This window comes from Haliaeetus albicilla, chromosome 27 (assembly GCF_947461875.1).
Source record: "Haliaeetus albicilla chromosome 27, bHalAlb1.1, whole genome shotgun sequence".
NCBI classification, from domain to species: Eukaryota; Metazoa; Chordata; class Aves; order Accipitriformes; family Accipitridae; genus Haliaeetus; species Haliaeetus albicilla.
In genome coordinates, this window is record NC_091509.1 from 17669601 (window position 1) to 17695615 (window position 26015).

Sequence of the window (26015 nt, forward strand, 5' to 3'; positions counted from 1 at the left end):
CAATATCTTCCTGTTCCCCCCCCACTCTCTCACCCCAGTTCTGTCTTACAGTTTTTGCTTTGATCTAAACAACAGCTTGTCTATGAGCTATGGCATTAGAAACCACTGCTTTGATTGTTGCATTATGGTAATTACCCTAAGGTTCAAAATTTTTAGAGATAGTGTGCAAGATTACTCTATGTAGCAAGAAGGCAGTTCTGGGAGAAAGCCGTTAAAGTACGTACTGGGGTTTCTTGTCCACAGGAAAATACTTGAATTTTAAACGTTCCTTATGGAAAAGCTAATTGACTAAATAGTTGTTACTTCATCACTTTGAAATATAAACTAGTATAAAGCTTTATAATGCAGTAGTGTGAAGGTATGCTTAAAGTTCTGTGTGTTCAGAATGGATTAGGGATAATGGTGTGAAGTGTAGCCCTTAGTCATAGAAGTCATTCACAGGAGTTCTTTGGGGAAACAGTTGGATTTAGATTTTTAAACTAAAACAGTGTTGAAATCTTTAGCATTTACACAGATGTGGAGGATCTGAAAGAACAAGAAATAGTTAGCAGAATAATGGCGGGACTTCTGGAGAACTACTATGAATTCTTTGAAAATGAAGAGGAAGATTTTTCATCTACTAATGATTTAAGCTCAATAACTGAGCAGGTAAGAATATTTTAAATGGCACTGTGTTATCACTTAAGTAACTGTTATACACATTTATGTTTATGAAAGATATGTTGAAATACAATTTTCTGTACTATGCCTTTCGGTAGTTTCTTGCAAACTGACAAAACGTGGTATTTCCTTAAATGCATTTTCATAACATAGGTATGCTTGTGAAATTGTTGCTTTGTAGTAAGTATAGTTATGTGATACTGAAAAATACCTAAGAGCTAAATGAACAATTATCTCCTGCCCAACATAGATGCTGTTATGCTACATAAACAGTGTAGCTTTTTAATTACCTTTTCCTAAAAAGAGAACTGTTCTTTAAGCAAATACAGAACCATGCTGTTGTTGGTCATGGTCAATAATATTTCTAGATATGTTTTACAGAAACATGCAGGGTCTTACACTCCGCTTGATGATGTTATCAGTGGTGGTTCCCTATGCCAAAATTTTTGAGTGGTGTTTCTGATTCTAAGACTTCAAAATCATCTTGACATTAGTGGGGAAAAGTGTTGAATTAGAGAAGCAGAGTCGAGTAGAATAGAAATACTCTGGGTCCTAGCATTCAACTGTCAGGTTTGCCAGATTCACCTGTCCATGTGACTGATGGTATCCATTATCACTCATGCCTCTCCTCACAACAAATTTAACTTTGTGAAGTAAAATACTGTGTCATGCTGGGATAGGTAGAGATGGAGAGTTGTTATGGAAATGACAATGTGTCATTGTGATACAACCTTCTGTTGGCAAATATTTTTAATTCTAACAAGTCATGGTATATAACTGATAACGCATGGAAGAAGTACTTTTTGTATCATCAAAGCCAGGTTCATGGATTATTAATAAAATCTTGGCTCAAACCCTCAGAAATATGGAAAGCTATAAACTGAACTTTCTCATATTCAATTGGCTTAAGAAATGATGTATTTTATTTAAAGAGGAAAAAGGGGTAAATAACCAGCAGTTGCTAAGGAAGGTAACAAGAAATACTGAATCTTTAAAGCCTAACTATCCCACGAACCCCTCCTCTAGCAAGACAGGTAAGGCAAGTACTAGGGCAGCTGGTTGCTTCCTCTTCACTGCAGTAGACACCTCAGCCGTTGGTTGGTCTGCCAAGCGTGGGCAGCAAGTTCTGGATTGAGCAGCTTCTGCTCTGCTAGCTCTTCTAGCAAAGTGCTGCAGCTTTGCAGTGTTTGCTGTCTCTTCAGCTCTTTGCAGGAATATGTCTAGCACTGAGAACTGACGCAGCCCTGCTGCATGCAGGAAGCTGTTAAATAAAGCTAGGCTGTAACTTTTGCAACCTGACTCTGAGGACTGTCGTCTTAGGTTGGGATGACTGGTCTTTGAAGTAGTTTGTTGATCCGTACTCTCGTGCTTTGAAATTACTGACTTGTCTGTGGGTCGTGATGTCTTTTAGCAAAAGGTTTTCCCAAGCATAACAGTCTGCGTGGTGTGTTTTGGTTGTGTTTTTTTTCTACCCCCCAGAAGTCTGAGCCCTGGTGGGGTGTCCCTTTAATTTCGTGGTGTCTCCACCAGATGTCAACAGTGCACTTCTGTTGGGTCCTGCTCCCTCCCGGCCTGGTGCGGGTTTGCGGGGGGGGGGTGGGGGGGGTGGGGTGTGTACAGATTGGCCACTGTCCCCGCTGGGCGCAGCCCCACTGGCAGTTGACTGTGTGCGGGTGGGCTTGCCCTTGGTTCACCTTGCCTGGTTCACTGGCACATCCTCTTGCAATTACAGAGGAAAGTCAGGGATAAATACGTTTCTTGCCCTGAATGTAGTTGCATATAACACCTTACACCCCTTTTAAAAATAAACACCTCCTCTCTGCCTTCTGTGTAATCTTAAACTTCTAAAGTTTCAATTTTTCTTAATTCGGTGGTTTTGTTTTATACTCCTGTGGCATATTTTCTTGAGGCTGCTGCTGCTACTTTAATTTTTGGGTTTGCAAGTGTGGGAGATCAGTAATCAATCATAGAGGGGCTTTGCGAATCAAACAGAATCACTTTGTTGTGTTTTCCTTTTTATGTTTTAGACATCGTTGCTTTTTAAAAAATGAATGTGGCTGTATTGAGCTGTCAGTTGGCTATATTGTTTTACTTTTTAAATTGGCTATATTCTATTGCTTCAGCAAAAACGTCTGTGTTTGGAAACAAAGAAACAAAAATAGACAAGAGGCTTCACAGAAACTTTTCAATGCTCTTGCTCTTACATTTGCCTTTATATGTATTCATTCAGTACTTTAAACTTAGACTTCTATATTGCCTTCCATAGAAGGGTTTGAAAGTGCTCCTCATATATATGAGAATATGAGAGGCTACCTATGGAATAGAGGTGAATTATCTGTCTCTGTTTTATATGTAGAGGAAGAAAGGTTCTGTGCGTCATGACTTCAGTGTGGCTGGGATTTTGTTGTTTCTTGATTCTGCTTATGTTCATTTACTGCATCAAAGGTGCTTTTCTTTTTAGGTTTTTTTCCAATGTTTCAAGAGGGTTATATAGCTTTTTAATGATGTGGGATGTATGTTTTTGCATAAAAGCAAGTCTAGTGTGCTTGTTTTTCTAAAACTGAAAAATGTACTCCTCTTACACCTACTTTGTTTTTATACCTCTCATGCTCTTTTAATTCCCTGGACCTCTTAAAAGAATTTTTCAAGCCATTAACTGTGACTAAATCTTTTTTAGATCAATGAACTCTTGGAAGAGGAGGAAGATGTAAAGCTTGAGCAGTCTGAAGAACTTCCAGAAGATGGCACAGAGAAACCTGTTGAAAGGCCAGCTGTGGTGCATCTAGATATGACAGGGAGTCTCTCGGATTCCAGGAGCGTTACAGCATCAACAAGGTAACTTGTTTCTGTCTTGGAGTTTGGATTTAAAGTTTGGAGGATACTCTGCTCTGTCTGAGAGAGAGAAGCTGTCAAGCTTTTGAGATGAGTGGTGGTGTCTACAAACCAAAGCTTTGGTGGTAAAATATGGGATAAAATAACTGTTCCCGATTTCAGCAGAGGAATGCCTGTAGAACTCAAATTGGATTAACTATGGTGACTTATGTAGAGAAAGGGGAAAAGGCCATATTTTGGTGAAACTGTAAAGTGGTATTTAAACAGTAACTTTTGTAGCAGAAATATAAAAAGAATCTGAATATTGGTAGATGCAAACGCATTTTGTACCATCTTTCCACCACTCCCTTTCACTGGGAAATCTTAGGACTATTTCTTGTCACGTGCTAGTGAGCAGAGATGTGTCCTTACGTGACCCTAATTCTTTTCTAAACCTGTGAGAATTTGTTTGTCCAGATTTTTTTTATGCCCACTTTGTTCAGGTGTTAAGTGAGGAGAGTACTTTCTTATTTCACTAGAGTACAGTGGAATATATTTCATAAACAATTGTAATGAAGTAATCACATCTACAGAGTCTTCCTGAAAATATGCTAGAGAGAGAAAACACCAGGGACGAAGAGGAACTATATATGACCAAAAGGATAGTGGAGACCAAATGGGATAATACTGACTATTAATGATTTTTAGGTGGGAATTCAGAGGTTCTAGAAAGGCCTTTAGTAAGAGCAATGTAGAGGAAATTTTGAGCACTTTAAAGATGGCATTTTGTAAGGTTATATATGGGACTTTCTATATGGGAAAGAATGGGTTGCTTGCAAAAAAACTTGATTTGAGGGTCCAGAAAGTCTCCTTAATTTGAGTTGAAATGAAGACTCTGGATACCCTGTTTTGTGAAAGTTGACTTGCCAATATATTTGTAAAACAGCTGAAGAGCCTTCTTCAGTTAATTTAAACTCTGCCAACTAAGTTTATCTTGGAGGCTGATATTTCTTTGTTATATCAATGTAGGAGTGACTTGAATGGCACTTGTGCACAAGTTGAGGTTTAATTCGTTAACTGTTTTTTAGAAAAAAGTTATTAGAAAAATGCATAGAAAGCCATGGTCTTGCATTGTCCAAACAGGTATAATGGCTGCTGAAGCTGGAGAGACCTGTGTTACCTGCCTAAGAGCCAGACTCTGTAGAGGGATCTGTTTGGATAGGCTCTGCTGGTAGAGAGCTGTGAGCAAGTTTGGAAGTTGCAAAGTGTAATACAGGAAGGAATATTGGGAGTTATCTTTTAATTAAAAGGAGGTGCATAAACTTAAAATTGTACTTCCATTTGAGAGCTTATTTGTGCTTGCTTGTAATAGATAGGTTTATATTTTACTTGCTTGTAATACACAGGTTTTTAAGTCTGCTTTACTTGTACTTAAGAGTTTACGTTTTATGAACAGTGAATTTTACCTTTTCCCCTCTATACCATGTGTTTGGTATGGGCATTGCATGTAAGAACTTGTAGGGAGGGGTGAGGAAGAATCTATAATAAAAGTGTGATTAAAAGCAGAAGAAATGCAGGGAAAATCACAAGTAAGTTTGCTGCCTAAGACTGAGTAGTGTCAAGAATGTGGATTTCGGGTTGAAATCTGTTCAGCTTCTTGGCTGCACGCTCCTTCTACTTCATTGCAAGAATTTGTAAAATGAGAAAAACATAATTCTGTTTTGTAATTTATATTATATTTTAATAGTTAATTATCCTTGTCAGCAATAGAGCTGTTTAATTTTAGTTTGAGTTAAATAAAAAAAGTTGCTGCAATTGGAATTTCTACAAAGAGTTCCTTCTTCCAATGAAAGTTTTAAAGCAATTTAACTATTCACAGGTAGTTAGTTGCTTGTGGAATGTGTAAGTGCAGCAGTAGTGACAAACTCAACATGTTTGAGAGTTTAAATTTAATAGCCTGAAGAGAAAAACATTTTTACTGGATGTTTAGGGTTAATTAAAAACTAATAGGCATTAATTATGGTTGACATTTTACATAATTTGTGGGGAAGGATAAGGAGGAATCCTGCAGAAGAAGAAAGAGAATTTTGACTCTAAAACCAGAACTACTGCAGGAAACATTTAAAAAAAATTACAGAGAATGAGAAAGTAAGCTTTATTAAACTTTTAACCACTATAAATACTGTAAATATTTTTCCAAACTTAAAAACTTTCATAGTATGCATTTAATGGCCTTTTTTGGTTTAGTTTCTTGATGTTAAAAAAACCCAACAAACCAGCAACCTTAAAAAAAGCAAATGTTAATGCAGGCTTATTGGGATAGGACACAGGACCTGCAGCAGCTTATAAAGGAAAAAGGAGAAGTAGATCTTAAACATGTTTCTTGCAGTTCCTTAACTTGGAGTTTTTTTTACCTCTTTGCTGTTGTCAGATTGAGAACCGAGTATCTGTATGTTTTCGTCTCTTTGTGGAGAGAAGGAAAAGAACGCTGAGGTTGCATGTTCCACATGTTAGAGATTGGTTATCTTGATTCGTACGATGGGGTATATGACCTTCCTTCTAGTTATTTGGACTGTAACTTGCTTATAATATTGCTCACTACCATTTTTCTTTACTCGTTCTGTTTGTTCTTTCTGAAACATATGACCTTCATGCACTGCCTGGTGTTAATTGGACTGAGTGGGAGAGAGATCTGGTGAGAATGTGGATAATCATTAATGCAGTTTGATTTAGTGACTGCTTGAAAATGGTGTTTAAAATAAACCTGTTGAGTGATCTTTAAGCCCATTACCCAATCAGGGAGCATTCGTTGCACACGAGTTGACATTGTGTATGTAAAGGAAACATCATATCCTCCATTATCAGAAGCCTTTTCACCACTGCTCTTTCAGTTTTGCTGTCCTGACTTTCAGAGAAAAGAATTACTGACTCAGCATTGCAGCTGATTTGTAAGACGTGCTGTTGAAATAATCACTTTAGAATCCTTCTCTGTCATTATTTAAAATTTTTCATCACTGCACTTTGTCAAGCATTATTTGCTTTACTTTTTGCAGTTCATCTCAAATATTGTCAGAAGCCTAATATAAAAATTCTTGATATGTTCTTTAGGCTTTTCAAAATTACATGTGTAAAAATATGAGATATGACAAGTAGTAAGTTCTGTAAACAGTTTGTCTATATTAAATGCAATGACAAGGGCAACATCCTCACTGCTTGTGTGATATTTTGCTAACCCTTTTTTGTTTTAATTAGCTCTGATCAGTGAGAGAGAGGCAATAATATTAATAGCAACAAAGTGAGACAAAATGCGTACACAGTAAGGCTAACCAAATACAACAACTGCCTGAATTGATAGAAAACACATTATTGTTTTAGTTTAGTGCTGTCTTTAACATCCAAATACTTGTCCCTACTTCCATCCTAGAAAATCTGTGAACAACATGTTAGGAAAGCTTTCAAGTGTTGATTGGGCAGCTTATTGTCAGGAGTGACCTCATGTTGCAGTCTATTTCTATTTAGACTGCAGGGTTTAGTGCAGCACTCCAGAAGTACTGTCTGACAAGCAGCCATTGAATCCCAGCAAGCAGTATGCATAACCAGCAGCCAACATCACGCTTTGCTGTTTTTCAAATGAAGCATTTTTACATGAAGTGCTCATTTGGGATAGCAAAAATAATCAGAATGGCCTGTAAAGTTCTGCTGCACAGGTAAATATATGAAAGGAAAATGTTGCTTTGATATGTTTGCAAATAAGACTTTTTTAACTTTTAAAATTGTGTGAGATCAAATGTATTTTGGAGATACTGTGAAATGAAATAGTGTCACAATTGATGGGATTTTTAATGAGAAATAAGAATCTGTGTACAGTCAGTAAATTACCAAGAAAAACTTTGAAATATTTTATCTCTAGTTAATGTATTTTTTCTATCTTAAGGTATGTTTTTACCGGGACTTTTTATGGGTAGGGAGACAGTACAACAGGGATTCTCAGGAGATGGTTAGCATTATGAAACAAAGATGTTTACCTTTCTGTGTCTTGCTGTGTCATGCTGCGTTAAGACTCTGTGTAGCAGTATAAATTACAGCTTTTAAAAAGTATCCTTGAACTGTGGTACATTGGTTTGGAAGTTGTATTTTAGCTAAGAGCAATTGACACATTTCTTTCAAAAAGTGCTTAATTGCTAAAGTGATTAGTTGAAGATATAAGATTATTCTTTACGGAGTAAGAGGATTCTTCAGGCTTTGCAATACTGCTGATTTATGCACATCTTTTGCTGAGTACCTCTAATGCATCTAAAGGTGTTTAATAAAAGCACTGGTGAAAGATCCTATGCTGGGGGCTGACGGTTACGCAGTAAGATGGAAAATTTTGTTGTGAACCATGTCTGAAATCTTTTGGATTCTTTGGAGATGAGTTTGATTCTTCCCACTCTTGACACAGTTCCTCATTGTCTCAAGTGGTAGAATAAAAGGATTCCAGGTCATCACAGTTTCCTATAAATAGTATTAGTACTTGTGCCCTTGACTGAATTTTTTTTTCCTCTCTCTTCTACGACCAGAGTGTTGCAGTGTTTTGTGCTCTGATTGCCTCACCCCCCCCCCGCCCCCACCAAGTTATCCTAGGAGTGACTATGTTTTAATAGTAAATTGATTTCAATGTGTATAACTATGTATTATTACCTTTAGAAAGTAAGCATACCTTTTATAATGCAGCTTTTGTAGAACTTACTGAAAATATTGAGATCCGATACTTTAAAACAATGTTTTTTGTGTTTTGAAATCTTACTGTTTTTTTCTCTGAGATTCTTGCTCATGCTCCTCCTCTCTTTTATCTTGTTCATGGGGCTGAACTTATTCATAGCTTCATGTCTTCATTTTTTTATTTCAAGTATTGTCAAAACAAAAATTGTTTATCAGAAAAGTTAAACACTTTGTACAAGTAGTAGGGCTATGCTGAACTGTGCACAGAAATACCAGTCTTAAGTTGTAAACTTTTTCTTACCATTTCTTTGTCTGAAAGAAAAAACCCAAAACGCCACTGTGTTCACCCTCAGTTGTTTGATCCGGCAGCTTTGAAATTAGTGGCTACAGGATCTGGCTTCTACATCAGTTGTGTTAGTTTTCCAAAGCTATGTGGCAGTGTCTGTTTTGAAATAGTAATTTAGAGCTGCCTGTTCTGTCAAAGCATTTGGAATAGGTCTGCTTTGGTTTTTCACCTAGGCAAACAAACACATGAATCATAAAGTGAGCTTGATTCAAAATCAAGTTTCCATTTAAAAAAAAAAAATTAATGAAAAACTTCTCTGAGCACCTGCTTGTTCAGTTGTTAAATGGTGGTGTTTAAATACAGTGCACTTTGCTATTGACCCAGTACAAGTTGTCTAAGGCAAAAGGGCATAATTAAATAAATACTTAAACCACTTTCCTTATCAGCTAGTGTTTAATTGAAAGTCCTTTATTGCTTGTGTTTCATCTACTTAGAGGAAGAAAAAATAGAAAGTCTGCTTGAGGTGGTCTAATTATCTTACCTCTCTGGTGATGGAACTACCAATAAACTTGATAAGGTCTAACCAACATACTCCTTGCTGTATTAAAACTATTCTTGGGTAAGCAGAGAGACTGTCTACATCTCTTAGCGCAAGCAAAACTAGTATCAGTCAAAACTATCTTGCAGAGGTAGTACCTGTTCAGTTCTCCAGTGGAGTGGCAAGCTCCCTTGTATTTCAAGGTTTTTGTTATGCACTCATGAAAATAATATATAAAATTAACTTTGGTGGCTGACAATGTTGTTGCATGGTAAAGAGTAGACTTAAAATTCTATTTTTCAGCTTTTTGAGCTTAGTCATATATAATAGGAAGAAAAAGCATTTGCTTACCTCCTTCCCTACCTCCTAGTTGAAATGAAGTTAGTATTTATTTTTTCTGAAAAGACATGCAAGCCGCAACTCATTGCAGTTTACGGTAGAGTTTTCTTCTGTTATTTCATTCTTAGCATATTTATCATCACTTTGTCTAAAATTTAAGTATTCTCTTTATAATAACAGAGTTTTGATCCTATTAATGGAAAATTGAAAAGGTAGTGCATATACAAGTTAACTTACTTGAACTTACTTGTGTTAGTTACACTGCATTCCACCCTTCCACCTCCCCTAGGAGTTTAACATTCTAGGCTGAAGTGGCTTGTGCTAGGAGATTTCCAAATGTTTTACAAATGGCTAGCTCCTGTCTCAAAACCTCTGGAAAGTATCTGCCTTGCACTTGAAACGTAGCTGTCCTTGGAGAGTGCTGCAGATCTATTGAATGTTGCAGAATAAAATTATGCAACAGTCTGGCAGGCAGGGAAGAACCTCTATGCATTGCAACTGTGGAGGAAAGCAGAGTAATTTGGAATTGCTTTAGGCAGCAAGGTTAAGATCCGCATTCTTAAGCAAGGTGTCAGGAAATCTTTGGAAACTAAGTGATTAGTATTTCCCATGGGAAAGACTGTACATGTGAGAGCTTATAGCTTCATAATATACTGAGTATTGATTGGCTCTTGAGAGACAGAAATTTGCATTGCTACTTCTACAACTTTCTATCTAAATAATGGACTGCAAATCAGTGTTTTCTTTACAGAATTAGTCTCATCACATGCAGTCTTTATTTTCTAAGTTGCTTTCTGTTGACTTCAAGACTTTTATTTAATGTGATTAGTTTTTGCATTACATTAACTTATTTCTTTTTTATTGCAGTGCTCATATCTCTCCCATAAGTATCTTGCCAGCCTCTGCAGAGTAAGTGTAATGAAAATATAAAATGTTTGAATTGTGCTGTTACTAGAACATGCATAGAAGATATGTCTTCTTTCAAGAAAAAGAAATGCAGGAGGTTTGATGATTACAGTTATGAATGAACATATTCTAGTGTGAAGTATTTCACTTAGGGCATTTAACACTAATGCAGGAAGAACCTAATGTCTGTTGTTGTTTTTGACTGCAGAAGCATGAGAGCACAGAATGGTAGAATCTAGATTCCAAAAAACTTTGGGTTTTTACTTAGATACGTCATAGGTGTTTGACTTTAAAATTACGAGAGCATTCACGTTGTATTTTTAGCACCACTTCTAGTTGTTAACATTGAGTACAGTTCAGTGGAATTGCATGTACAAATGTGGAGGAAAAATAAACACATAATTCCAGAGTTTAAAATGGGGTTAAAATAGTTTAAGGTTCTTACAGGAGTATTTTGGATGAGCTGGCTAAGAAGCACTCAATAGAGTAGTCTGTTTTTAAAGAATGCTGTTCTTTTCTTAATGTGTCTTTGGGTATATCCTGTCTCCTTCATCAGGTACTTGCTCATTGTCTCTGCTATTTGTTGGCTCTTGCCTTTTAAGATTACAGCCCTGTTCAGGAGGGGCTACAGCCATCTGTGCTGAAGTGCTACCTGCTCCAGGGCTGACTCTGACGTGTTACAGACACAGGATTTTACTGTGACATGAATATATAAGGCTTTTATAAGTTCTTGTGTATAGTTATTGAAAAATAAGTTAGTCATTGTAATGTGCTGATTACTCTTAAAATACTGTTAATAGACTTCATAATACTTTATGTAAATCTTATGAAATAAAAGATAGTAGGTACAGTAATTTCCACTGCCTTTTTGGAAAAATTAGTCCCTTTTTGCCTTGAAGTACTTGTCATCAAAGATTCCTGTTGTGTGTAAAGTTTGTTAACTCTGCCTTTCTGCATAGTTGATCAATACAAAAGGAGAGTTCTTAATATGAATTTTCTGTCTTTTTTTTTTTTTTAGCATTTTAGAAAGAACAATTAGAGCAGCTGTGGAACAGCACCTTTTCGACCTGCAGAGCAGTTTAGATAATGATCTTAAACATATACAGCAACACAGACTGGGCTGTAACAATGAAGCAAAAGATCCCAGCGGGGATGAGGAAGGATCTAACAACCAGTAAGATTTTGTTCTGTCTGTAATGAATTCTATAGAATGGTATATCTTAACTCTTGCAAAACAAGCTACACCAATCCCCCACCTCAACCCAAAGCAAAAGTTACTACTTTTCCTATTAACTTATCTCATATTTTAAACCAGATCAACTTCCATCAGTTGTCAGTTATCAACTGCTCTTGAAGCAAATATTTTAAATTGATCCTATAGCTAAAAATGTTCTGAGGTATAACTGCTTCACTGCTGAATTCTGTGCAAGTAGCACAGGAACTTAAATTTACCCAAGTGCTTTCATTCTTGTCTCACTGATTTTGCTTATGACACAATTTTACCATATGAAAGCTACTGTAGATGCTGCTTCAGTGTCTTTACCCTGTCTTTCCATGTCAATATAGCTATTTTACTGCTCTGGCTGCCAGTGTCAACAAAACAGCTAAAAATGTGTAGAATGAGCATTGTGGGTCTATTTGCATAGAGTTTCAGCCTTACTTGATCAGCTTCTGTTGTAAATCTTCCTATGTTATGAGTGTAGTGATTGCCACGGCAGCATTGAGAAGCTGGTACATTTTGGTGCTTTATTAAAAATAAATAGCCATGATTAATACACAAACACCAAAAATGTGTAAAGTAGGACTTCAGTACCTAAATTCCTTTGTTGCTCAGAGCCTGAAATACATGAAGTATTCAGAGACTTGAATGCTGTGTTGTAAATTGTTCAATCTTTACTGTTTTTAGAAGTCTTATCTGTGACAAGAGGTCAGACTAAAGTTAGTAGTTGATCATAAAAGTAATAATCATTGCTGGTAATGATCGATTAAAACTGAGTTTTAGTGTTAGAGATTTAATGTCTTTGAAGTAATTTATAAGTAAGTGGGTAATTGCCTGAAAGACCTGTTGTAGCCAAATTCCTTCAATTAAAGCATGAGTGCTTTAAAGGCTGTCTGACTTCACAGAAGCAGAGGCTGAAAGTACCATCACTGCAGGTTTGAAACCAATATACTCTTCTGGCAGAGTGACTATTTCAAATGCTTCTGATCATAGTTCCACTGTGGATTAACTGTAATAGAGGATACATGATAGCATTCTTGAAAGAGGTCGTCTGGGTCCTTTAAAGCAGTGCCACCAGCAGACTATGCACAAGGCAAATACACAGTTAAATGAAGAACTAAAAAATGCAGTGATCCAGTGCAAATTTCTTATAACTAACTTAAAATAGTTGCCAGAATTAAGAAAAAAGAGTTGAAATGTTGATTTTGGAACCATCCTGTTTAGTATCTATATATCTGATAGAGGAGGAACATTTTCTAAAGTAGTTTGGAATTCTTTGTGAGCGAGGAGAAGCATGGCAAGGAAGTCAAAGGCTTGTGATGAATTATAGAATCGTGTTAACAGGGATGGTGGCATGTAAAGAATATATGGACATAAGCACAGTGTAAGTTTAGTTTTAATCTGGTTGTACTGTTACAAGCCTTAAGTTGAATTCTAGGAATATTCAGTGTTAGAAATAATGGATTTCTCACTGGAGGGGAACATAGTGATACCAGTTATAAACTAGCTGGCTTCAATATTGAGAGGAGTGTAGCCACAGCAATTTCGCTGAGTCGCAATAGTTTCAATACATCATTGCTTCTGGCTGTTGGCACTTTCATTCTTTAGGTCAGCATAGTAAGTGGGAGATGTGTGCCTGAGCCTTAATACAAGAATCAAATAAATACATTTTAATATGTCTATCATGTAGTGTTGTAGAAAACCTCAGAAGTGTATATAAACTACAGAAATAATTAAATTTGCTTACAGGTCATTGAAATTGTAGATATTGCCAGTATCTTTGGTCAGAATAATTTTTGGGGGGGGGAGGGAAACTTCTGATGTTTGATACTGTTTAAGGGGAAAAAAAACCCCAAATACAGTGCAGTGTTTTTTTCGTTTGAAGGTGGAACAACAGGTTGCTAAAGTCTTTCTGTTCGTGTCTTTAGGAATGATGTTATTGAAGATAATGACACTGGTAGCAGTGAGAACACAGGAGACTGCTCTGAAGTATTGCTTTGCACTGATTTAGACAGTGAAGCTATGAAACATGATACTGTAACTGAGGAAGAAGAAAGCGTTCAGGTGAGAGGAGGAGCCTCCTGTATATGAAAATCATAAATTGCTGTGACTTTAGCAAAGCGCTTTAGAGATTCTAGTTTTTCTAATAGGTCTGATGTAGCCTTACATGGCGCTGTTGCTCTGTGCAGTTAATTGCCTTCTCTACTGTGCATGTTTCATAGACATACACGGAGAAATTTTTGTGTACTTTGGTGCAATGTGTTTGGACCCTGACTAATGTGTTTCTATTGGTCTTTCACAGGTACTAGCCCTTCCTTCTGCTCAGGTAAGTCAGTGTATCAGCAGGCATAGCACCAATTAGAATAGCATCTGTGTTTGTAAAGGCTTCCTGAGGAGCAGAAAACCTAGACCTGTGATTGTAGCATAGCCTACAGTTAGTCACACCTTTTACTGTATCAAGAAAGGGTAGAAGTAGCAGTCATCTTGAGACTTTGCACCCTCTTGACTATGCTTGTGCTAGGAAGGTGTGATTTTGTAATTAAGTAATTACAGCCTTTTCTCACTGTTTCCAGTTTCTTCTGTGGTAGGCATAGATACCCTGTTCTCTTCAACACATCTTCATCTCCTTTGTAGTTGAAAGAGGTTCTATTACGTCTCCTTGGACCTCTTTGCTTAGATATTTGACTTCTGCTGTGCTTATAGCTTGTGTCCCTCCATACTGATGTGTACACTTAGAATTCTTACACTTGAGGTGTTCAGCAAAGGAAAAATGGAAGAAAATTAGACTTGTGACCTCCTGAAGAGGTTCAACACTTAGTATTGTCATCTTGAAAAGTATCAGGATTGACCATTTGTATTCCAAAGCAGAAAAATCTGTCTAGAGTGCTGCATGAACACATATTAGGATGTGATGCTAACATGCTTGTAAAAATAAAATACTTAGTTATATTTTTTAAAAACTCTTTTGCTCAGAAAATACAGTGTTAATGCTACTTGAAGTTGCTGTTAAAGTTCACAAAGCAACTGAAAATGTAAACAACAAACCACAGGATAATCAGGTGTCATAGATTTAATTTTCACTTTGCTTTTATATATTATGCTTGAATTGAACAGCTTCATGGCACTGAAAGAAGCAAGTATTGTATACAGTTTGAATGGAAGCCCAGTATTGTAGCAACTGTAAATGTTGAAGTAGTTGTTTACCCTATACAACAAATATGCCTCAGCTTTGCTTTGAGCTGCAAATTATTAGATCTTCACATACAATCAAATGTGAAAGTTTGTAGTAGGTATGGCCTGAATTTGTAATGGTGGTCTGAACTGTACCCCCACTTTTTATTAGTCAGCAGACATCAATCTCTCATTCAGGGTATCTTTATGCGATCAAGCAATGCTGTAAAATACGTGCTGACAAAACCAAAATCAAGTATAACAGTAGTATGCAAGAGTATATAGTTTCTACCACTCTATGAAATAGCACATATGCAGCTGTCAAATAAGCACTTCTAATGAAGAATTCAAATCTATAGTTCCTTATTTATTTGGTAAAACTTCTGTTGTCATAAATCTGAATGATGAATTCTGTGGCTAGAGAGATTTGCTATACCCGTGTAGAGAACTTTCTACAGTGGTTTTAACTTCTTGCCTGTGAGTCCATAAATCTTTCTGAGGGTTTCCTGAAAGATAACTAGATAAGCAAACCTATTGTTAGTAGACTTAAATTAACTAGAAGAATTTAATGGGTCTGTGAACTTGAAAAGGTAGAAATGGATGCCTTAGCATAGTGAAACTGTGAGTCTTGTCTGGAATCTATGTTTTTATTAAAACAAAATGTTACCGTAGCGCTTTTCACTATTATAATGTATTCTCCTAGCCTTCTGTTTGCTTTCATGGATCCCAAATGACTCTTGAATCACCTAACAAGCCAAATTTTTCAATTGTTCTCACTAAACTAGCATATTGTTTTAGAATCCCATTCTATAAATCAAAATTGCACAGAATGTATTGATTGTCCAGGTTCTTTCTGGATGCATTAGTGCCAAATCTTGTTATTAAAAAATTATTAGATTGTTACCCTATAGCGCAAAATACACAAAACATGGTGTTGGAATTAGATGGTGTTTTATCCAATTTGGGTGAATACTGTGTTTGCAAGAAATCTGTTGAAAGTACAGGGTAGAGTTCCATATTTCTGCCATAAGTCTTTTTCTGACTGGCTATTGTAAGTCTTCTTTTATTTGTACTATTTGTTTTATGTTTTCATTCTTTTGACAGTGAAAGTCTTAAAAAGCAACAGAGAGCGAGTTTCTCATATTAACTCCTAACACTTCACTTAACTTCCTTCTGACTTCCTAGTTAAAATAAATACTGATCTTTAGAAATCAAAACTCAGAAAATACAAATGTAGATGGAGGAAAAAAAAATTGCAAATTGGTGGCTTTTCAGTGTGTTTTATGCAGTTGCAGGTTTCAAAGAACAGCTGAGAAATGTGAATTACACTTCTTATGAAGTATGTGCACTTTGGAGTTCTAAGTAGATTACTGTGCTAAGAAAATAAAGGGGAACGTGATGCTCGGGAGCGCATGTTCATGTATAATGGTGCTTTTGTTGTCATACCTGATGTCATTCTTGGCCTTTTTTGCTTTTTGCTATATTCTGTCCATTGATATAAGTGGTAAGGTGGCACTCTGGGGTAAAGTAAGTTGTTGTTTTGCAATGTTCATGTCTACCTTCTTGTTAATACACCATTTCAAATGTTATTCGAGAGTTGTATCTTGTGGGGAGATGTTGAAGGGAAATATACTGAATCTTCTGTGTGAAAGGAGTATGTAGCATTGTAGGAAGTGAAAGATGTGCATGTGAGCTCTCCTTTGGGTCTGAAATGGAAACAGAAGCAGCTGTTTCCACAATTACAATTAAGTGTGACGATGCAAGACTTGCACAGCTCATCTCCAGGGTGGAAATTATCTGCTGGAGTATGACAAATGCACTGTAATTAAAAACTGTTTCCCTGAATTGGAATTTGACTTGAGGACTGAAATAATGTAAACAGAATAATGGAGTTTTGTCTGATAAGGGTGAATATTACTGTCAGCAGTGTAAAACTGGCAACTGCTATATATATTTGAACTCTCCAGGTAACTTTATTTTATTTTCAGACATTTTAAAGATCACTTGAGGTAACTTCTTGAAGTCTGAAACCAGATGTAATCTGTTGTTGTAAAATGACATATTTTATATTTCAAACTTCTTATATTCCCCCAAATAAGACACTTTCTGAAGAAATCAAGTACTAGGCTTTGGCATAAATGCTTAAAGTAGTCAGTCATCCTGTGCCAAATTTAATGAACAAAATGGTGACATGTATTCATCTGAACTTGTTTTGTGAGATGGTGTCATAGAAATGCCAGCATTTCTTCATCCCCTTCCAGTTCTGTGGCTGCTTTATTTAGTAACAGGGATTAGTAGCTCCTTTTAGAAAGTCTGTCAGACTTGTTTCATTTCATATATGCTAAGCACAAGTCTACATCCAACTCAGTTATTTTTGAGAATAGGATATACTTACTGCCATGATCTTAGTCAACCCAAACTTCACGCTATGATTGACAATTTGCAGTAGAACTGTTGGTGTTAATATTTAAAAGAAATAATAAAAAAGTGGTTTGTCTGAAGATGAAAAGTCATTGTCTTCTAGTGATTAAACCACCTGGTTCCTGGCCTTACTTTAGATGTAAAAATATTGCATGGGTAAAAAGTACGATTTCCACCCCCCACAAAAAGCAGTGCTTATAGTTCTTGAGGGTTTTTTGTGGTCGGTGATGATTACAGAAATGTTTTCAGCTGAGAATCCCATTCCTAAATCTTTCTAAACGTGTTTTTTGCCAACAGACTGCAGACGTATTATTGAAACCATGTGATGAAGATGCAGATGTTGATGGAGAAAATAATAGTGCAAGGTATGTATTTTTCTTTTGTCACGTGGCAGAATGTATAACTTCAGTTTTGAAAAGTAGCTGTACCAAACTGGTGATTTGTGACAACACAGTGTAACATCAGGGAGGTGAAACTAAACATATAACTTTTCACATCTGAAAACACAGAGGGTAAGATGGAGTTACCTTTTTATGATGATGATATAAAAGTGATGGAACTTTACACACTTAAAAGAGAAAATAAGTACAAGTCTTTATGATATATATCATGGGGTTTTTGTGAACAACCTATGTTCTGAGTAAGAGAAATAGAAGAACAAAAAGTTACTTTCTTTAAAATATTTTGGCATGTTTTATTACTCTTAATGATTGAAGAATTGATGCTGGTAATAGTGACTAGGCAGAATACTTTTAAGTTCATTGGCAGTTTGAGTTCAGCACTGATTGAAATTTCAGTTCGAGTTCAGTTGACTTTTAAAGTATTTACTCCTAGTTTGAGAATAAAGGGCTGAGCTTTTTTTATTTCCAACTGGGTTCAAGTCCAGTTGTTGTTTACATGCTTCAGCTTGAATTCTGTGTGAAGAACAAAGAGGGGGGAAGCAATCTAACTTTTGCTCCCCAGAATTTTAATTATCACTTTAAGGAAATACATTGCATATCTGCTAAAACTGGACTAGGGTATGTAAGAATAAAATGTAAAGGGAATGTATAGTATTTACTGTGCATTAAGAAGTTTTATTTAAAATGATAACTAGGTCTGTGTCTTCTTTTTAGGCAAAATAGTATATTGCTTGGTGGCAATGATAGAATATCTTCAGAGATGTTTCTGGTAAGACTATGGTTTCCTTTACATACAGATACACAGCATCTTATGAACTTAATTGAGATACAGATATGAAGAAAACCAGTAAATTTAGCTTTTAAAATCTTATGACGGTTGGCCTGCTGCAGGGTTTGCAAAATCTGTTAGAGATCTCATCATCTTGCTTCACAGAAACTTTTGGCAGCAAAGCAAGCTTATACTTATGCATCTCGTGTAAGGAATGTTTTGTAATGCAAATAATTTACTACTGTTGGGGGTGAAGCTTGTTTATAATTCCTTGAGTTAGGAAAGTAAGATTTTTTTTTTCTCCAGAAAATGTCCAGAAGTGCTGGAACTGGCACTGATTAGGTACCTGATTTCAAGTTGCTAATAATAATAAAATTGTTCTGTTGTGTTATTTGAATACAGGATTCAAGTAGCAAGACTTGTGATCTTAATGCAAATACTGATTCAGAGGTGTTGGGGGATGGCAATGTTAATGTTTCTGAGGAAGCTCTGGGTGTCCAAATACCACGTCTAGATCTGAAGAATGTATCTGATGGTGACAAATGGGAAGGTAATTTTCACCCTTTAGCTCACAATATAGTTAGCTAATAATGATAAATAGAACATTTGACAAAGTAGAAGCAGACAACTTATGCTTTTTTCTTTAGTTCAATCTGGACAATATGTTCCTGTACACATGGTAAGATCGACCAAGTCATGATATAGGTCCCGTCTTGTTTCAGAACTATCTGCAATTTAATTAAGGACCTTAAAAAAAACTCAAAAGAAAAAATAGTCAAAGCAGCAGCTAAAGAAAACAAAAAAAGCCTAAGTTTCATACTAGGGGGTTGTTTTTGTTTAAGTGCCTCATGTTTCCCAGGACCCTGAGTCTCTCATCCAAGTCCTTAAAAATGCTTTCTCTGATTTATGTCATACAGTTAATATTCACATTGTGTCTTGTTTGTTTTGTTGGGTTTTTTTTAATGTAAGCTACTGAAGTTCTAATATTAGCTGAATTTGATTTAAAAATCACTAAACTACTAAACACAGCAATTTATATTTAATTTATTCTGAAAAATCTGTTGGCTGTTCTGTTTTAAACATCAGGAATGTCATGTATTGGTTTCCACATCATTGGACAACTTGAAACAGCTCTAAACTTTCAAATAAAAGTTAAAGCTGTAGATGGATATTACTTCTGTGCCCCTTCTCCCTCCATTGTTTGGATTTTAGGAAAAGCAAAATGTATGAAACATAGTTTTCTCTCAGACAGGATTTGTTATGTTTGTGACCTTATTCTTCATGGCCTCCCAGGTTTATCAAGCCCCTAAGCTTGTGACTTTACTGAACTTTGTTGCTGAAATGTCTGGTAATAACTGTTTAGTCCCTTGTTGTACTTGTGTACAAACATAACCCCTTTTTAACCAGAGCAAAACACTTTTGTCAATATCTTCTTTTCAAAGTACTTATCTCAAAGTACTTATCTTTTTACGTGTTCCTTATATCCTGTTTCCTCTGCCTGGTGTTGATATTCTGAATTGTCACACCTTAAAAAATGCAAGTGATATAGTTTGCTAAAATACCGTGATCTGTCATTGACAGTACAATGGCCACAGTCCCCTTGTTTCCAATTTTAAAAACCTGCAAATACAACTTGGTAGGTACGGTACAGATTTACTACACAGGGATGAGATTTTAACTTCCAACAGGCTGTTCCAGTGACAGCTATTCTTTGAGATGCCTGTAAGTGTCACAGTCAAATGTTAGTAAGACGCTGGTAACAAAGAATGATTGCACTTAACTTCTGGTTGATGTGTTATAAATATTAAAATCAGTGAAGTATACCTGGAATGTGTGTAGTTCTACAGTGCAGCATATAGTTGTAGCATGTCAGCACATAAAGCTTTGTCCTGAAGCTCAAATGGTGATAACTTACTGTTAATTTGTCACCAGTGTTGACTGTTTTCCAAATTAATTGCCTGCATGAATCCATACTTCCCTTTTACAAATGAGGTTTGCAACTTGTGATTGGCTTACTTAGATTTGTAAAATATTTGCTGGTTGGCCTTCTTGAGCCCTAGCAAACTGCACCTTCAGAGTATGTCATGTCATATAGAAGTCAATTTGCAGGCATCTGAAGACACTGAGTCCAGATTTGCATTCTTGTTGCCCAATTTAATAACTTCAGACAAAGTTTAAAAAAAAAAAAAAATCCTGCCTATGTTCTTAGTGTTTTATTTACATTAATTGCTTACTTGCACACTACATTTTTATTGCATCCTCTATTTGTGTTAATCTGACTTAATACGTATTCTCAGAAAGTTTGTGGCTTTCGTTTTCATTATTTCCTTAAATATGCTCATAAAAACTGCTTTGGTTTTACTTACCCAAATAGCTTTATGACCCTTACTTTGAAAAGAAAGCAGCATATCTGTATATAAATTTATATTATAAGCTTCTTGGCAGTAAAATCAGGATGTTTTGCAGGAGGTGTTATTTCATTGCGAAGTATTTTAACTCTGGCTATTCTTTAGTCCTGTTTAGAACGGTTATTAGGATCTCAGCCTTCCAAGGCACTGCAAGTCCTAGTGGCATTCCATTGAAGTAGATTGGCTTTGTAAAGAAATCTATACTAGTCCAAATCTTGTTACAAGATTTGAGTTATTAAAGCCTGTATGATGGAAAACTTAAAGGCCTGTTACCTTTACAGAGTTCTTGAAAATGAACGTCAAATGCTTGCTGGCTTAAGGCAAAAATGCAGATCGGTTAATCTATATTTCCGAGTATTTTTCTGCATTTGTCCTGCTTTTTAGAGATCACTACCATCTCTATTATGTACAAGCTGTGAGCAAAAACATATATAAACTTGTCTTTTGTTAATGTGAGGATGCATGAGACTCTTATTAAACTACAATAAGTCTTTGCTATTCCTGTGTCAGTTCTTTGTAAACCTTTTTACTGAAAAGTTCAAATTCACTAAGGACTGAGCATCCTTACTTGCCATTGAAATTGCTTGGAAGCTGAGAGTGCTCAGGGCCTGGCCCAAAAGATGGGATGTTTTTCCCTGGTACTGTATCTTCCTGCTTTACATGTTATGTATAGTTTGTTCTGACTGTGCTGTGTGTTCACTTTAGTATTTTTGCCATTCTTTTTCATTTTATTAGCGCCATGCCCTATCACTTTTCCCCTCATTGATTTCAAAACAATGCATCTGCAGAGAGAAGGGGAGGGTAAGTATGGTTCGCCATACGTTCAGTTATCTGCCTTTTGATAGTTTATGGTTTGCTTTCTCACTAACCCTTCACCTGCTGTCCCTTATCTTGGGAATGTTCTGATCTGCAACTTTTTTATTTACTTTTTTCTAAAATGTCCCCTTCTTGTATCTTGTACTGTGTAAACAGGCAAGATTATAGCTTAAAAACAAAACAAAAAATCCCAATAACACTTAGTAAATGTACAGTGGAAAGCAGGTACAAGGGTTATTTTTTTAAAGATTACTTTGTGGGTTTTATTGTTGTTCTGCACACTTTGAACCCAGTTTTCAAATTTCTGATTTGAACTGGAAAATATAGGCAACTCTCTAAAAGGAAAAGGGGGTGGGATTTTAAAGTGCTTGGAAGGCTGTGTCAGCTTTTTGTTAGGCAGCAAGAAAAACATATCTGAGAACTGTAAGGGATGTTAGCAACTAACTTTTTTAGGGATTAAAAAAAAAATTGATTGTTTTGGAATCCCCTGCCTAAAAGAAATCACCTTCCACAAATTAAGAAATCTCTTTTTCTCAGTGGTGTCAAGATGGATTTAAACTTAAAAACCCAACAACACTCCTTTAAAAAGACTTAAGCAAATGGGTATTGTACCTAAAGAGGTATTGTCAGGCTTACCACCTTCAAAACCAAGAGGACAATCTTTCAAAGTACATGAGTAAGATATGAAAATTAATTTCCACAGCAAAATATTGCAATGGACAATAAATTCTTCTAAGTTTGGATTAAGGTAAATAAGGCTCTTTTACACTCTTTAACTGTTCAGAAATGCATACTCACAAGATACACTTTGAAAAAGGGATCCTAGTGTGCATACTTCATTTCAGTACCTTTTTCTTTCAATTGTTACATGACAGAATTTGTAGCTTTCTATGTATTTCAATGTTTTTATTCACTTTGTGTATGACACCACATCCTTTATAGCATACAAGACTAAGCATTGGGTACGCATTTTTGTTTCCTTTTGACTCTTGTTTATAATTCTGTTAACAGAAAAGTACCATTCTGTGTCCCTTTTTTATCTTCTAGATCCGTTTCCTGCTTTCAAATCTTGGCAGGAGGACAGTGAATCTGGAGAAGCTCAGCTTTCCCCGCAGGCTGGAAGGATGACTAATCATCCACTGGAAGAGGACTGTCATCCGATATTGTCACATCGTAGTTTGGATTTTGGGCAAAGTCAACGTTTCTTACATGATCCAGAAACGTTAGATTCTTCTTCCAAAGCACTTTCTTTTGTGAGGTATGTATTTTAATGCAATTTGGTGGGTGTTGGGCAGGAGATGTTACTGCCAGTGCGAAAATACAGCTGTTTAGAACCTCATGGGTTTTCACAATATGAATTAATTGAATACCAAGGTCAAATGTAGCATTATATGGCCATTTGGCTGTTCTGCCTGCACAGGAACTGCCATAGTGAGTCAGACCAGAGGTTCATCTGGGATGGTATCGTGTCTCTCAAAGTGGCCACTGGCAGATGTGGAGGGAAAGAGTACAAAACCAGGGCAAGCTTGCACAGATTTCCCTGGCATGTGGTCAGGGCTTCTGACAACCTGCTGTAATGGCACTTCCTGCACTGAAGATAGTATTTGTATCCTTCGTTTACCAGTCTTTACTGGACTGCTGGTCTATGATTTTATGTAAGTTTTGGCTTTGCTGTTTGTTTGGGGTTTGTTTTTCAGTAGCATGAGTATCTATTTTCGTGTTGCATAGTTTTGCCTTTGTTTTGCGTAGCATGTTATCCATTCTCAGTAAGAGAGAGCCAGGTTATACAAACTATTGCAACTAAAGTGTGTAGTAATGGTCTGCGCAGATTCCTCATTTGAGCTGTGCAAAGTCTTCACTCAGAAGGGTTATAGGGAAGTATCAGCTGTTAGAGGGAGAGGTGTGGGACAGCAGTACAGTGAAGAGGTAGGATTCTTAATGCAGCTCTTCTCTTGCACATTTAGAGGATTGAGCCCATTTAACCCAGTGTATGAAAGTAGAGTTGTAACTAAACAAGCTGCAGGTTATTTGTTTGACACTCAGGAGTGTGATCCTCCAAAGCTGTACATAACCTGTGACCTGTACTGTCTACTACTGTTAACTATGAAAGGGAGTTTAAGAAGAATTTCCATGCTATTAGGGAAGAAATAATCTCATAAAAATGAAAAAATCTGGAACAGGAAAGACCAAGTTTAGGGTCTTCAGTTCTCTGTCTGACATAGATTTATTGACGCAAAAAGATACTTGCCCAAGTTTTCTCCAGTTAGCTGCAGAAGATAGTCAACAAGTACTGTTAAAATGATGCGGAGGACTGACCTGCAGAAAAGTGCTGATTGTAATAGCTGTTCTCCTCATTCTGAAATTAATAAGGATCTACACTACTAGATTAATATTTCTAATATCTTGAACAATGTAGATGTCACTAGCTGTGTTGAGGGATGTTTCAGGCATCTTGTGTAACAAGTGTACTGGAAAATTGTCATGGTCTGTCTTGAAATAAAAAGGCTTATCACAAGCAGCAAATGTCAAGGAGCTAAACAAGTGCAAAAGATGATTTAAAACCAGAATCACATACTCTAGAAATATATTAGGCCAACAGATGATACAGATGTTTTTTACATAAGTATCTAGTAACTTGCCTCTGACAGTGAAGTGGAGCTGTCTAATTACCAAGGATTGTTGAATGATAGCTTCAAGCCTAGGCTTTATTCTGTGCCCAGTACTTCAAAAAGTACTGAGTATCTAGAAACCTAGATAAGTAGCCTATCCACCAGAAAAATCTGAACTGTTTTAATGACAATGTAATTAATGGTACATTAGTTTATTACACTTGAATTTCAAATGCTGTTTTTCTGTTAGGGGTATTACTTTAATTAGAGAGGAAAAAATAACCCATCGCATTTTGAAGGCAGCAGATCAAAGCATTTTGATTCAGTAAGTAAATAGCTCTGACTGAAAAGCTGAAAAGAATGGATTATGAACCGGAGAAAAAAAATGAAATTAGTCGTCTGTCACTCAAATATACAAGTTGTTTGCACTTGTTTAATTATTTAAATGACGTTTTAAAAATGTTTTTAATACAGAACACGAAGAGCATCTTTCAGCTCAAAAGATGACAAAAGGGAAGACAAGACACCTTATCAGCTTGTCAAGAAATTACAGAAAAAAATAAAGCAATTTGAGGAACAATTTGAAAAAGAGAAAAACAGTAAGGTAAGTTACTGCTTCTGCTTTTATTTAGGCTAAAGGACTGCGTGGTAAAGCTAAGTTACTTCTTGTAGTTCATCACTGAATAACTGTGGGTTCACAAATGAGAATAATTTTGTTATACACTGCTGTCTGCAAAAGTGAACTGAGCAACAGTAATACTAGAAAATGTGCCATAATGCCTGAGCCCAAAGAAGGGCAGACAGTGACATTTATGTGGTGAGAGTGAGGGGGTATCAGATGAGATATGTGGAGAGGCTGAAGCATCTTGCCACTCTCTGGTTCAACTTCTGATATCTTGTCTGAAGTTTATTTTCACAAGTGTTGCCCATTATGTTGGCGCTGAGATCTGATCTGGTACTAAGAGTGGCATCCATGTTACTAGTCGCTTTCACTGTCATAAATATTACCAAATCTTGAAAGAAGTATTTATAAACGAGACTTGGTGTGTTTGTTTTCATAAAATGTAGTTTGTTTGTATCACTTTTCAGCCCTCCTATAGTGATATTGCAGCCAATCCAAAAGTTTTAAAATGGATGACTGAACTTACCAAATTAAGAAAGCAAATAAAAGGTAAGGGATGCTACAGTTTCTGGTATTCTACAAATACAAATTTCCGACATGACTAAAATGCTTAAGTCATTCAGGACAGTAAAAATGTTTCATTTCTAGATTCTGATTTATTCAAAAATCAAATAATTTTTGTGGCTTTGGTTTTAGTTCATTAGAAGAGAAACTTAGCCTATGCAAACTGTTATGTTCCTTTATTTGCAGTTAAACAAACTGAGAGAGTTCTTTCTTTTAAACCTTTGGATTGAGTAGTTTTTCTCATTTCAGATGCAAAGCAGAGGAGCTCAGATGGAGAATTCATACCTCAAACACGTCCACGAAGTAACACTCTTCCAAAAAGCTTTGGTTCCTCTCTTGACCAAGAGGATGAAGAAAATGGAGATGAGATGCGGGTTGTGCAGAAAGAGAAGAAGCCCACCAAGGAAGCTACACTTGAACTCATTTTGAAAAGATTAAAGGAAAAACGAGTTGAGAGATGTTTGCCAGAAGATATAAAAGTAAGCATAAGGTTATGGATAGGCTGTTTCTAAGAGAGTAACAGAGGGAAATAGAGCACTGTCAGACACTTCAGGTGTCACTTTGTTGGCAAAATGATGCCTCTGTCTAGCAGCCCTTTAGCAAGCCCTCGTGGGGGCAAGACTAGCAAGACTTTGTGGGGAAATGATCAAGATGAGCAATGATGGACATTTTTCTTCCTCGCTCTTTCTTAAAATATTTGCAAGTATGTGCTGACAATATCGGACAGCTTTAAATGGATGAAGGTGGGATGTATATTAACTAAGCTAAGTTTGG

General features: G+C 36.3%; 1 protein-coding gene across 3 annotated transcripts in view; it reads left to right on the plus strand.

Moving 5' to 3' along the window:
• The window catches only part of FAM13B (family with sequence similarity 13 member B), a 51678-nt gene that overhangs the window by 17460 nt on the left and 8203 nt on the right, over nucleotides 1–26015 (plus strand). For 2 of the 3 annotated variants that reach the window (XM_069772704.1, XM_069772706.1), the window contains exons 6-19: nucleotides 504–648; nucleotides 3338–3495; nucleotides 10203–10244; nucleotides 11260–11415; nucleotides 13389–13524; nucleotides 13763–13786; nucleotides 17350–17417; nucleotides 18168–18222; nucleotides 18625–18772; nucleotides 21366–21431; nucleotides 22494–22704; nucleotides 24530–24659; nucleotides 25145–25226; nucleotides 25491–25720. In XM_069772704.1, coding sequence (XP_069628805.1) covers nucleotides 504–648; nucleotides 3338–3495; nucleotides 10203–10244; nucleotides 11260–11415; nucleotides 13389–13524; nucleotides 13763–13786; nucleotides 17350–17417; nucleotides 18168–18222; nucleotides 18625–18772; nucleotides 21366–21431; nucleotides 22494–22704; nucleotides 24530–24659; nucleotides 25145–25226; nucleotides 25491–25720 — 1651 coding nt within the window. The remainder of the gene's footprint in view (nucleotides 1–503; nucleotides 649–3337; nucleotides 3496–10202; nucleotides 10245–11259; nucleotides 11416–13388; nucleotides 13525–13762; nucleotides 13787–17349; nucleotides 17418–18167; nucleotides 18223–18624; nucleotides 18773–21365; nucleotides 21432–22493; nucleotides 22705–24529; nucleotides 24660–25144; nucleotides 25227–25490; nucleotides 25721–26015) is intronic. The other variant, XM_069772705.1, reaches the window with a different exon arrangement.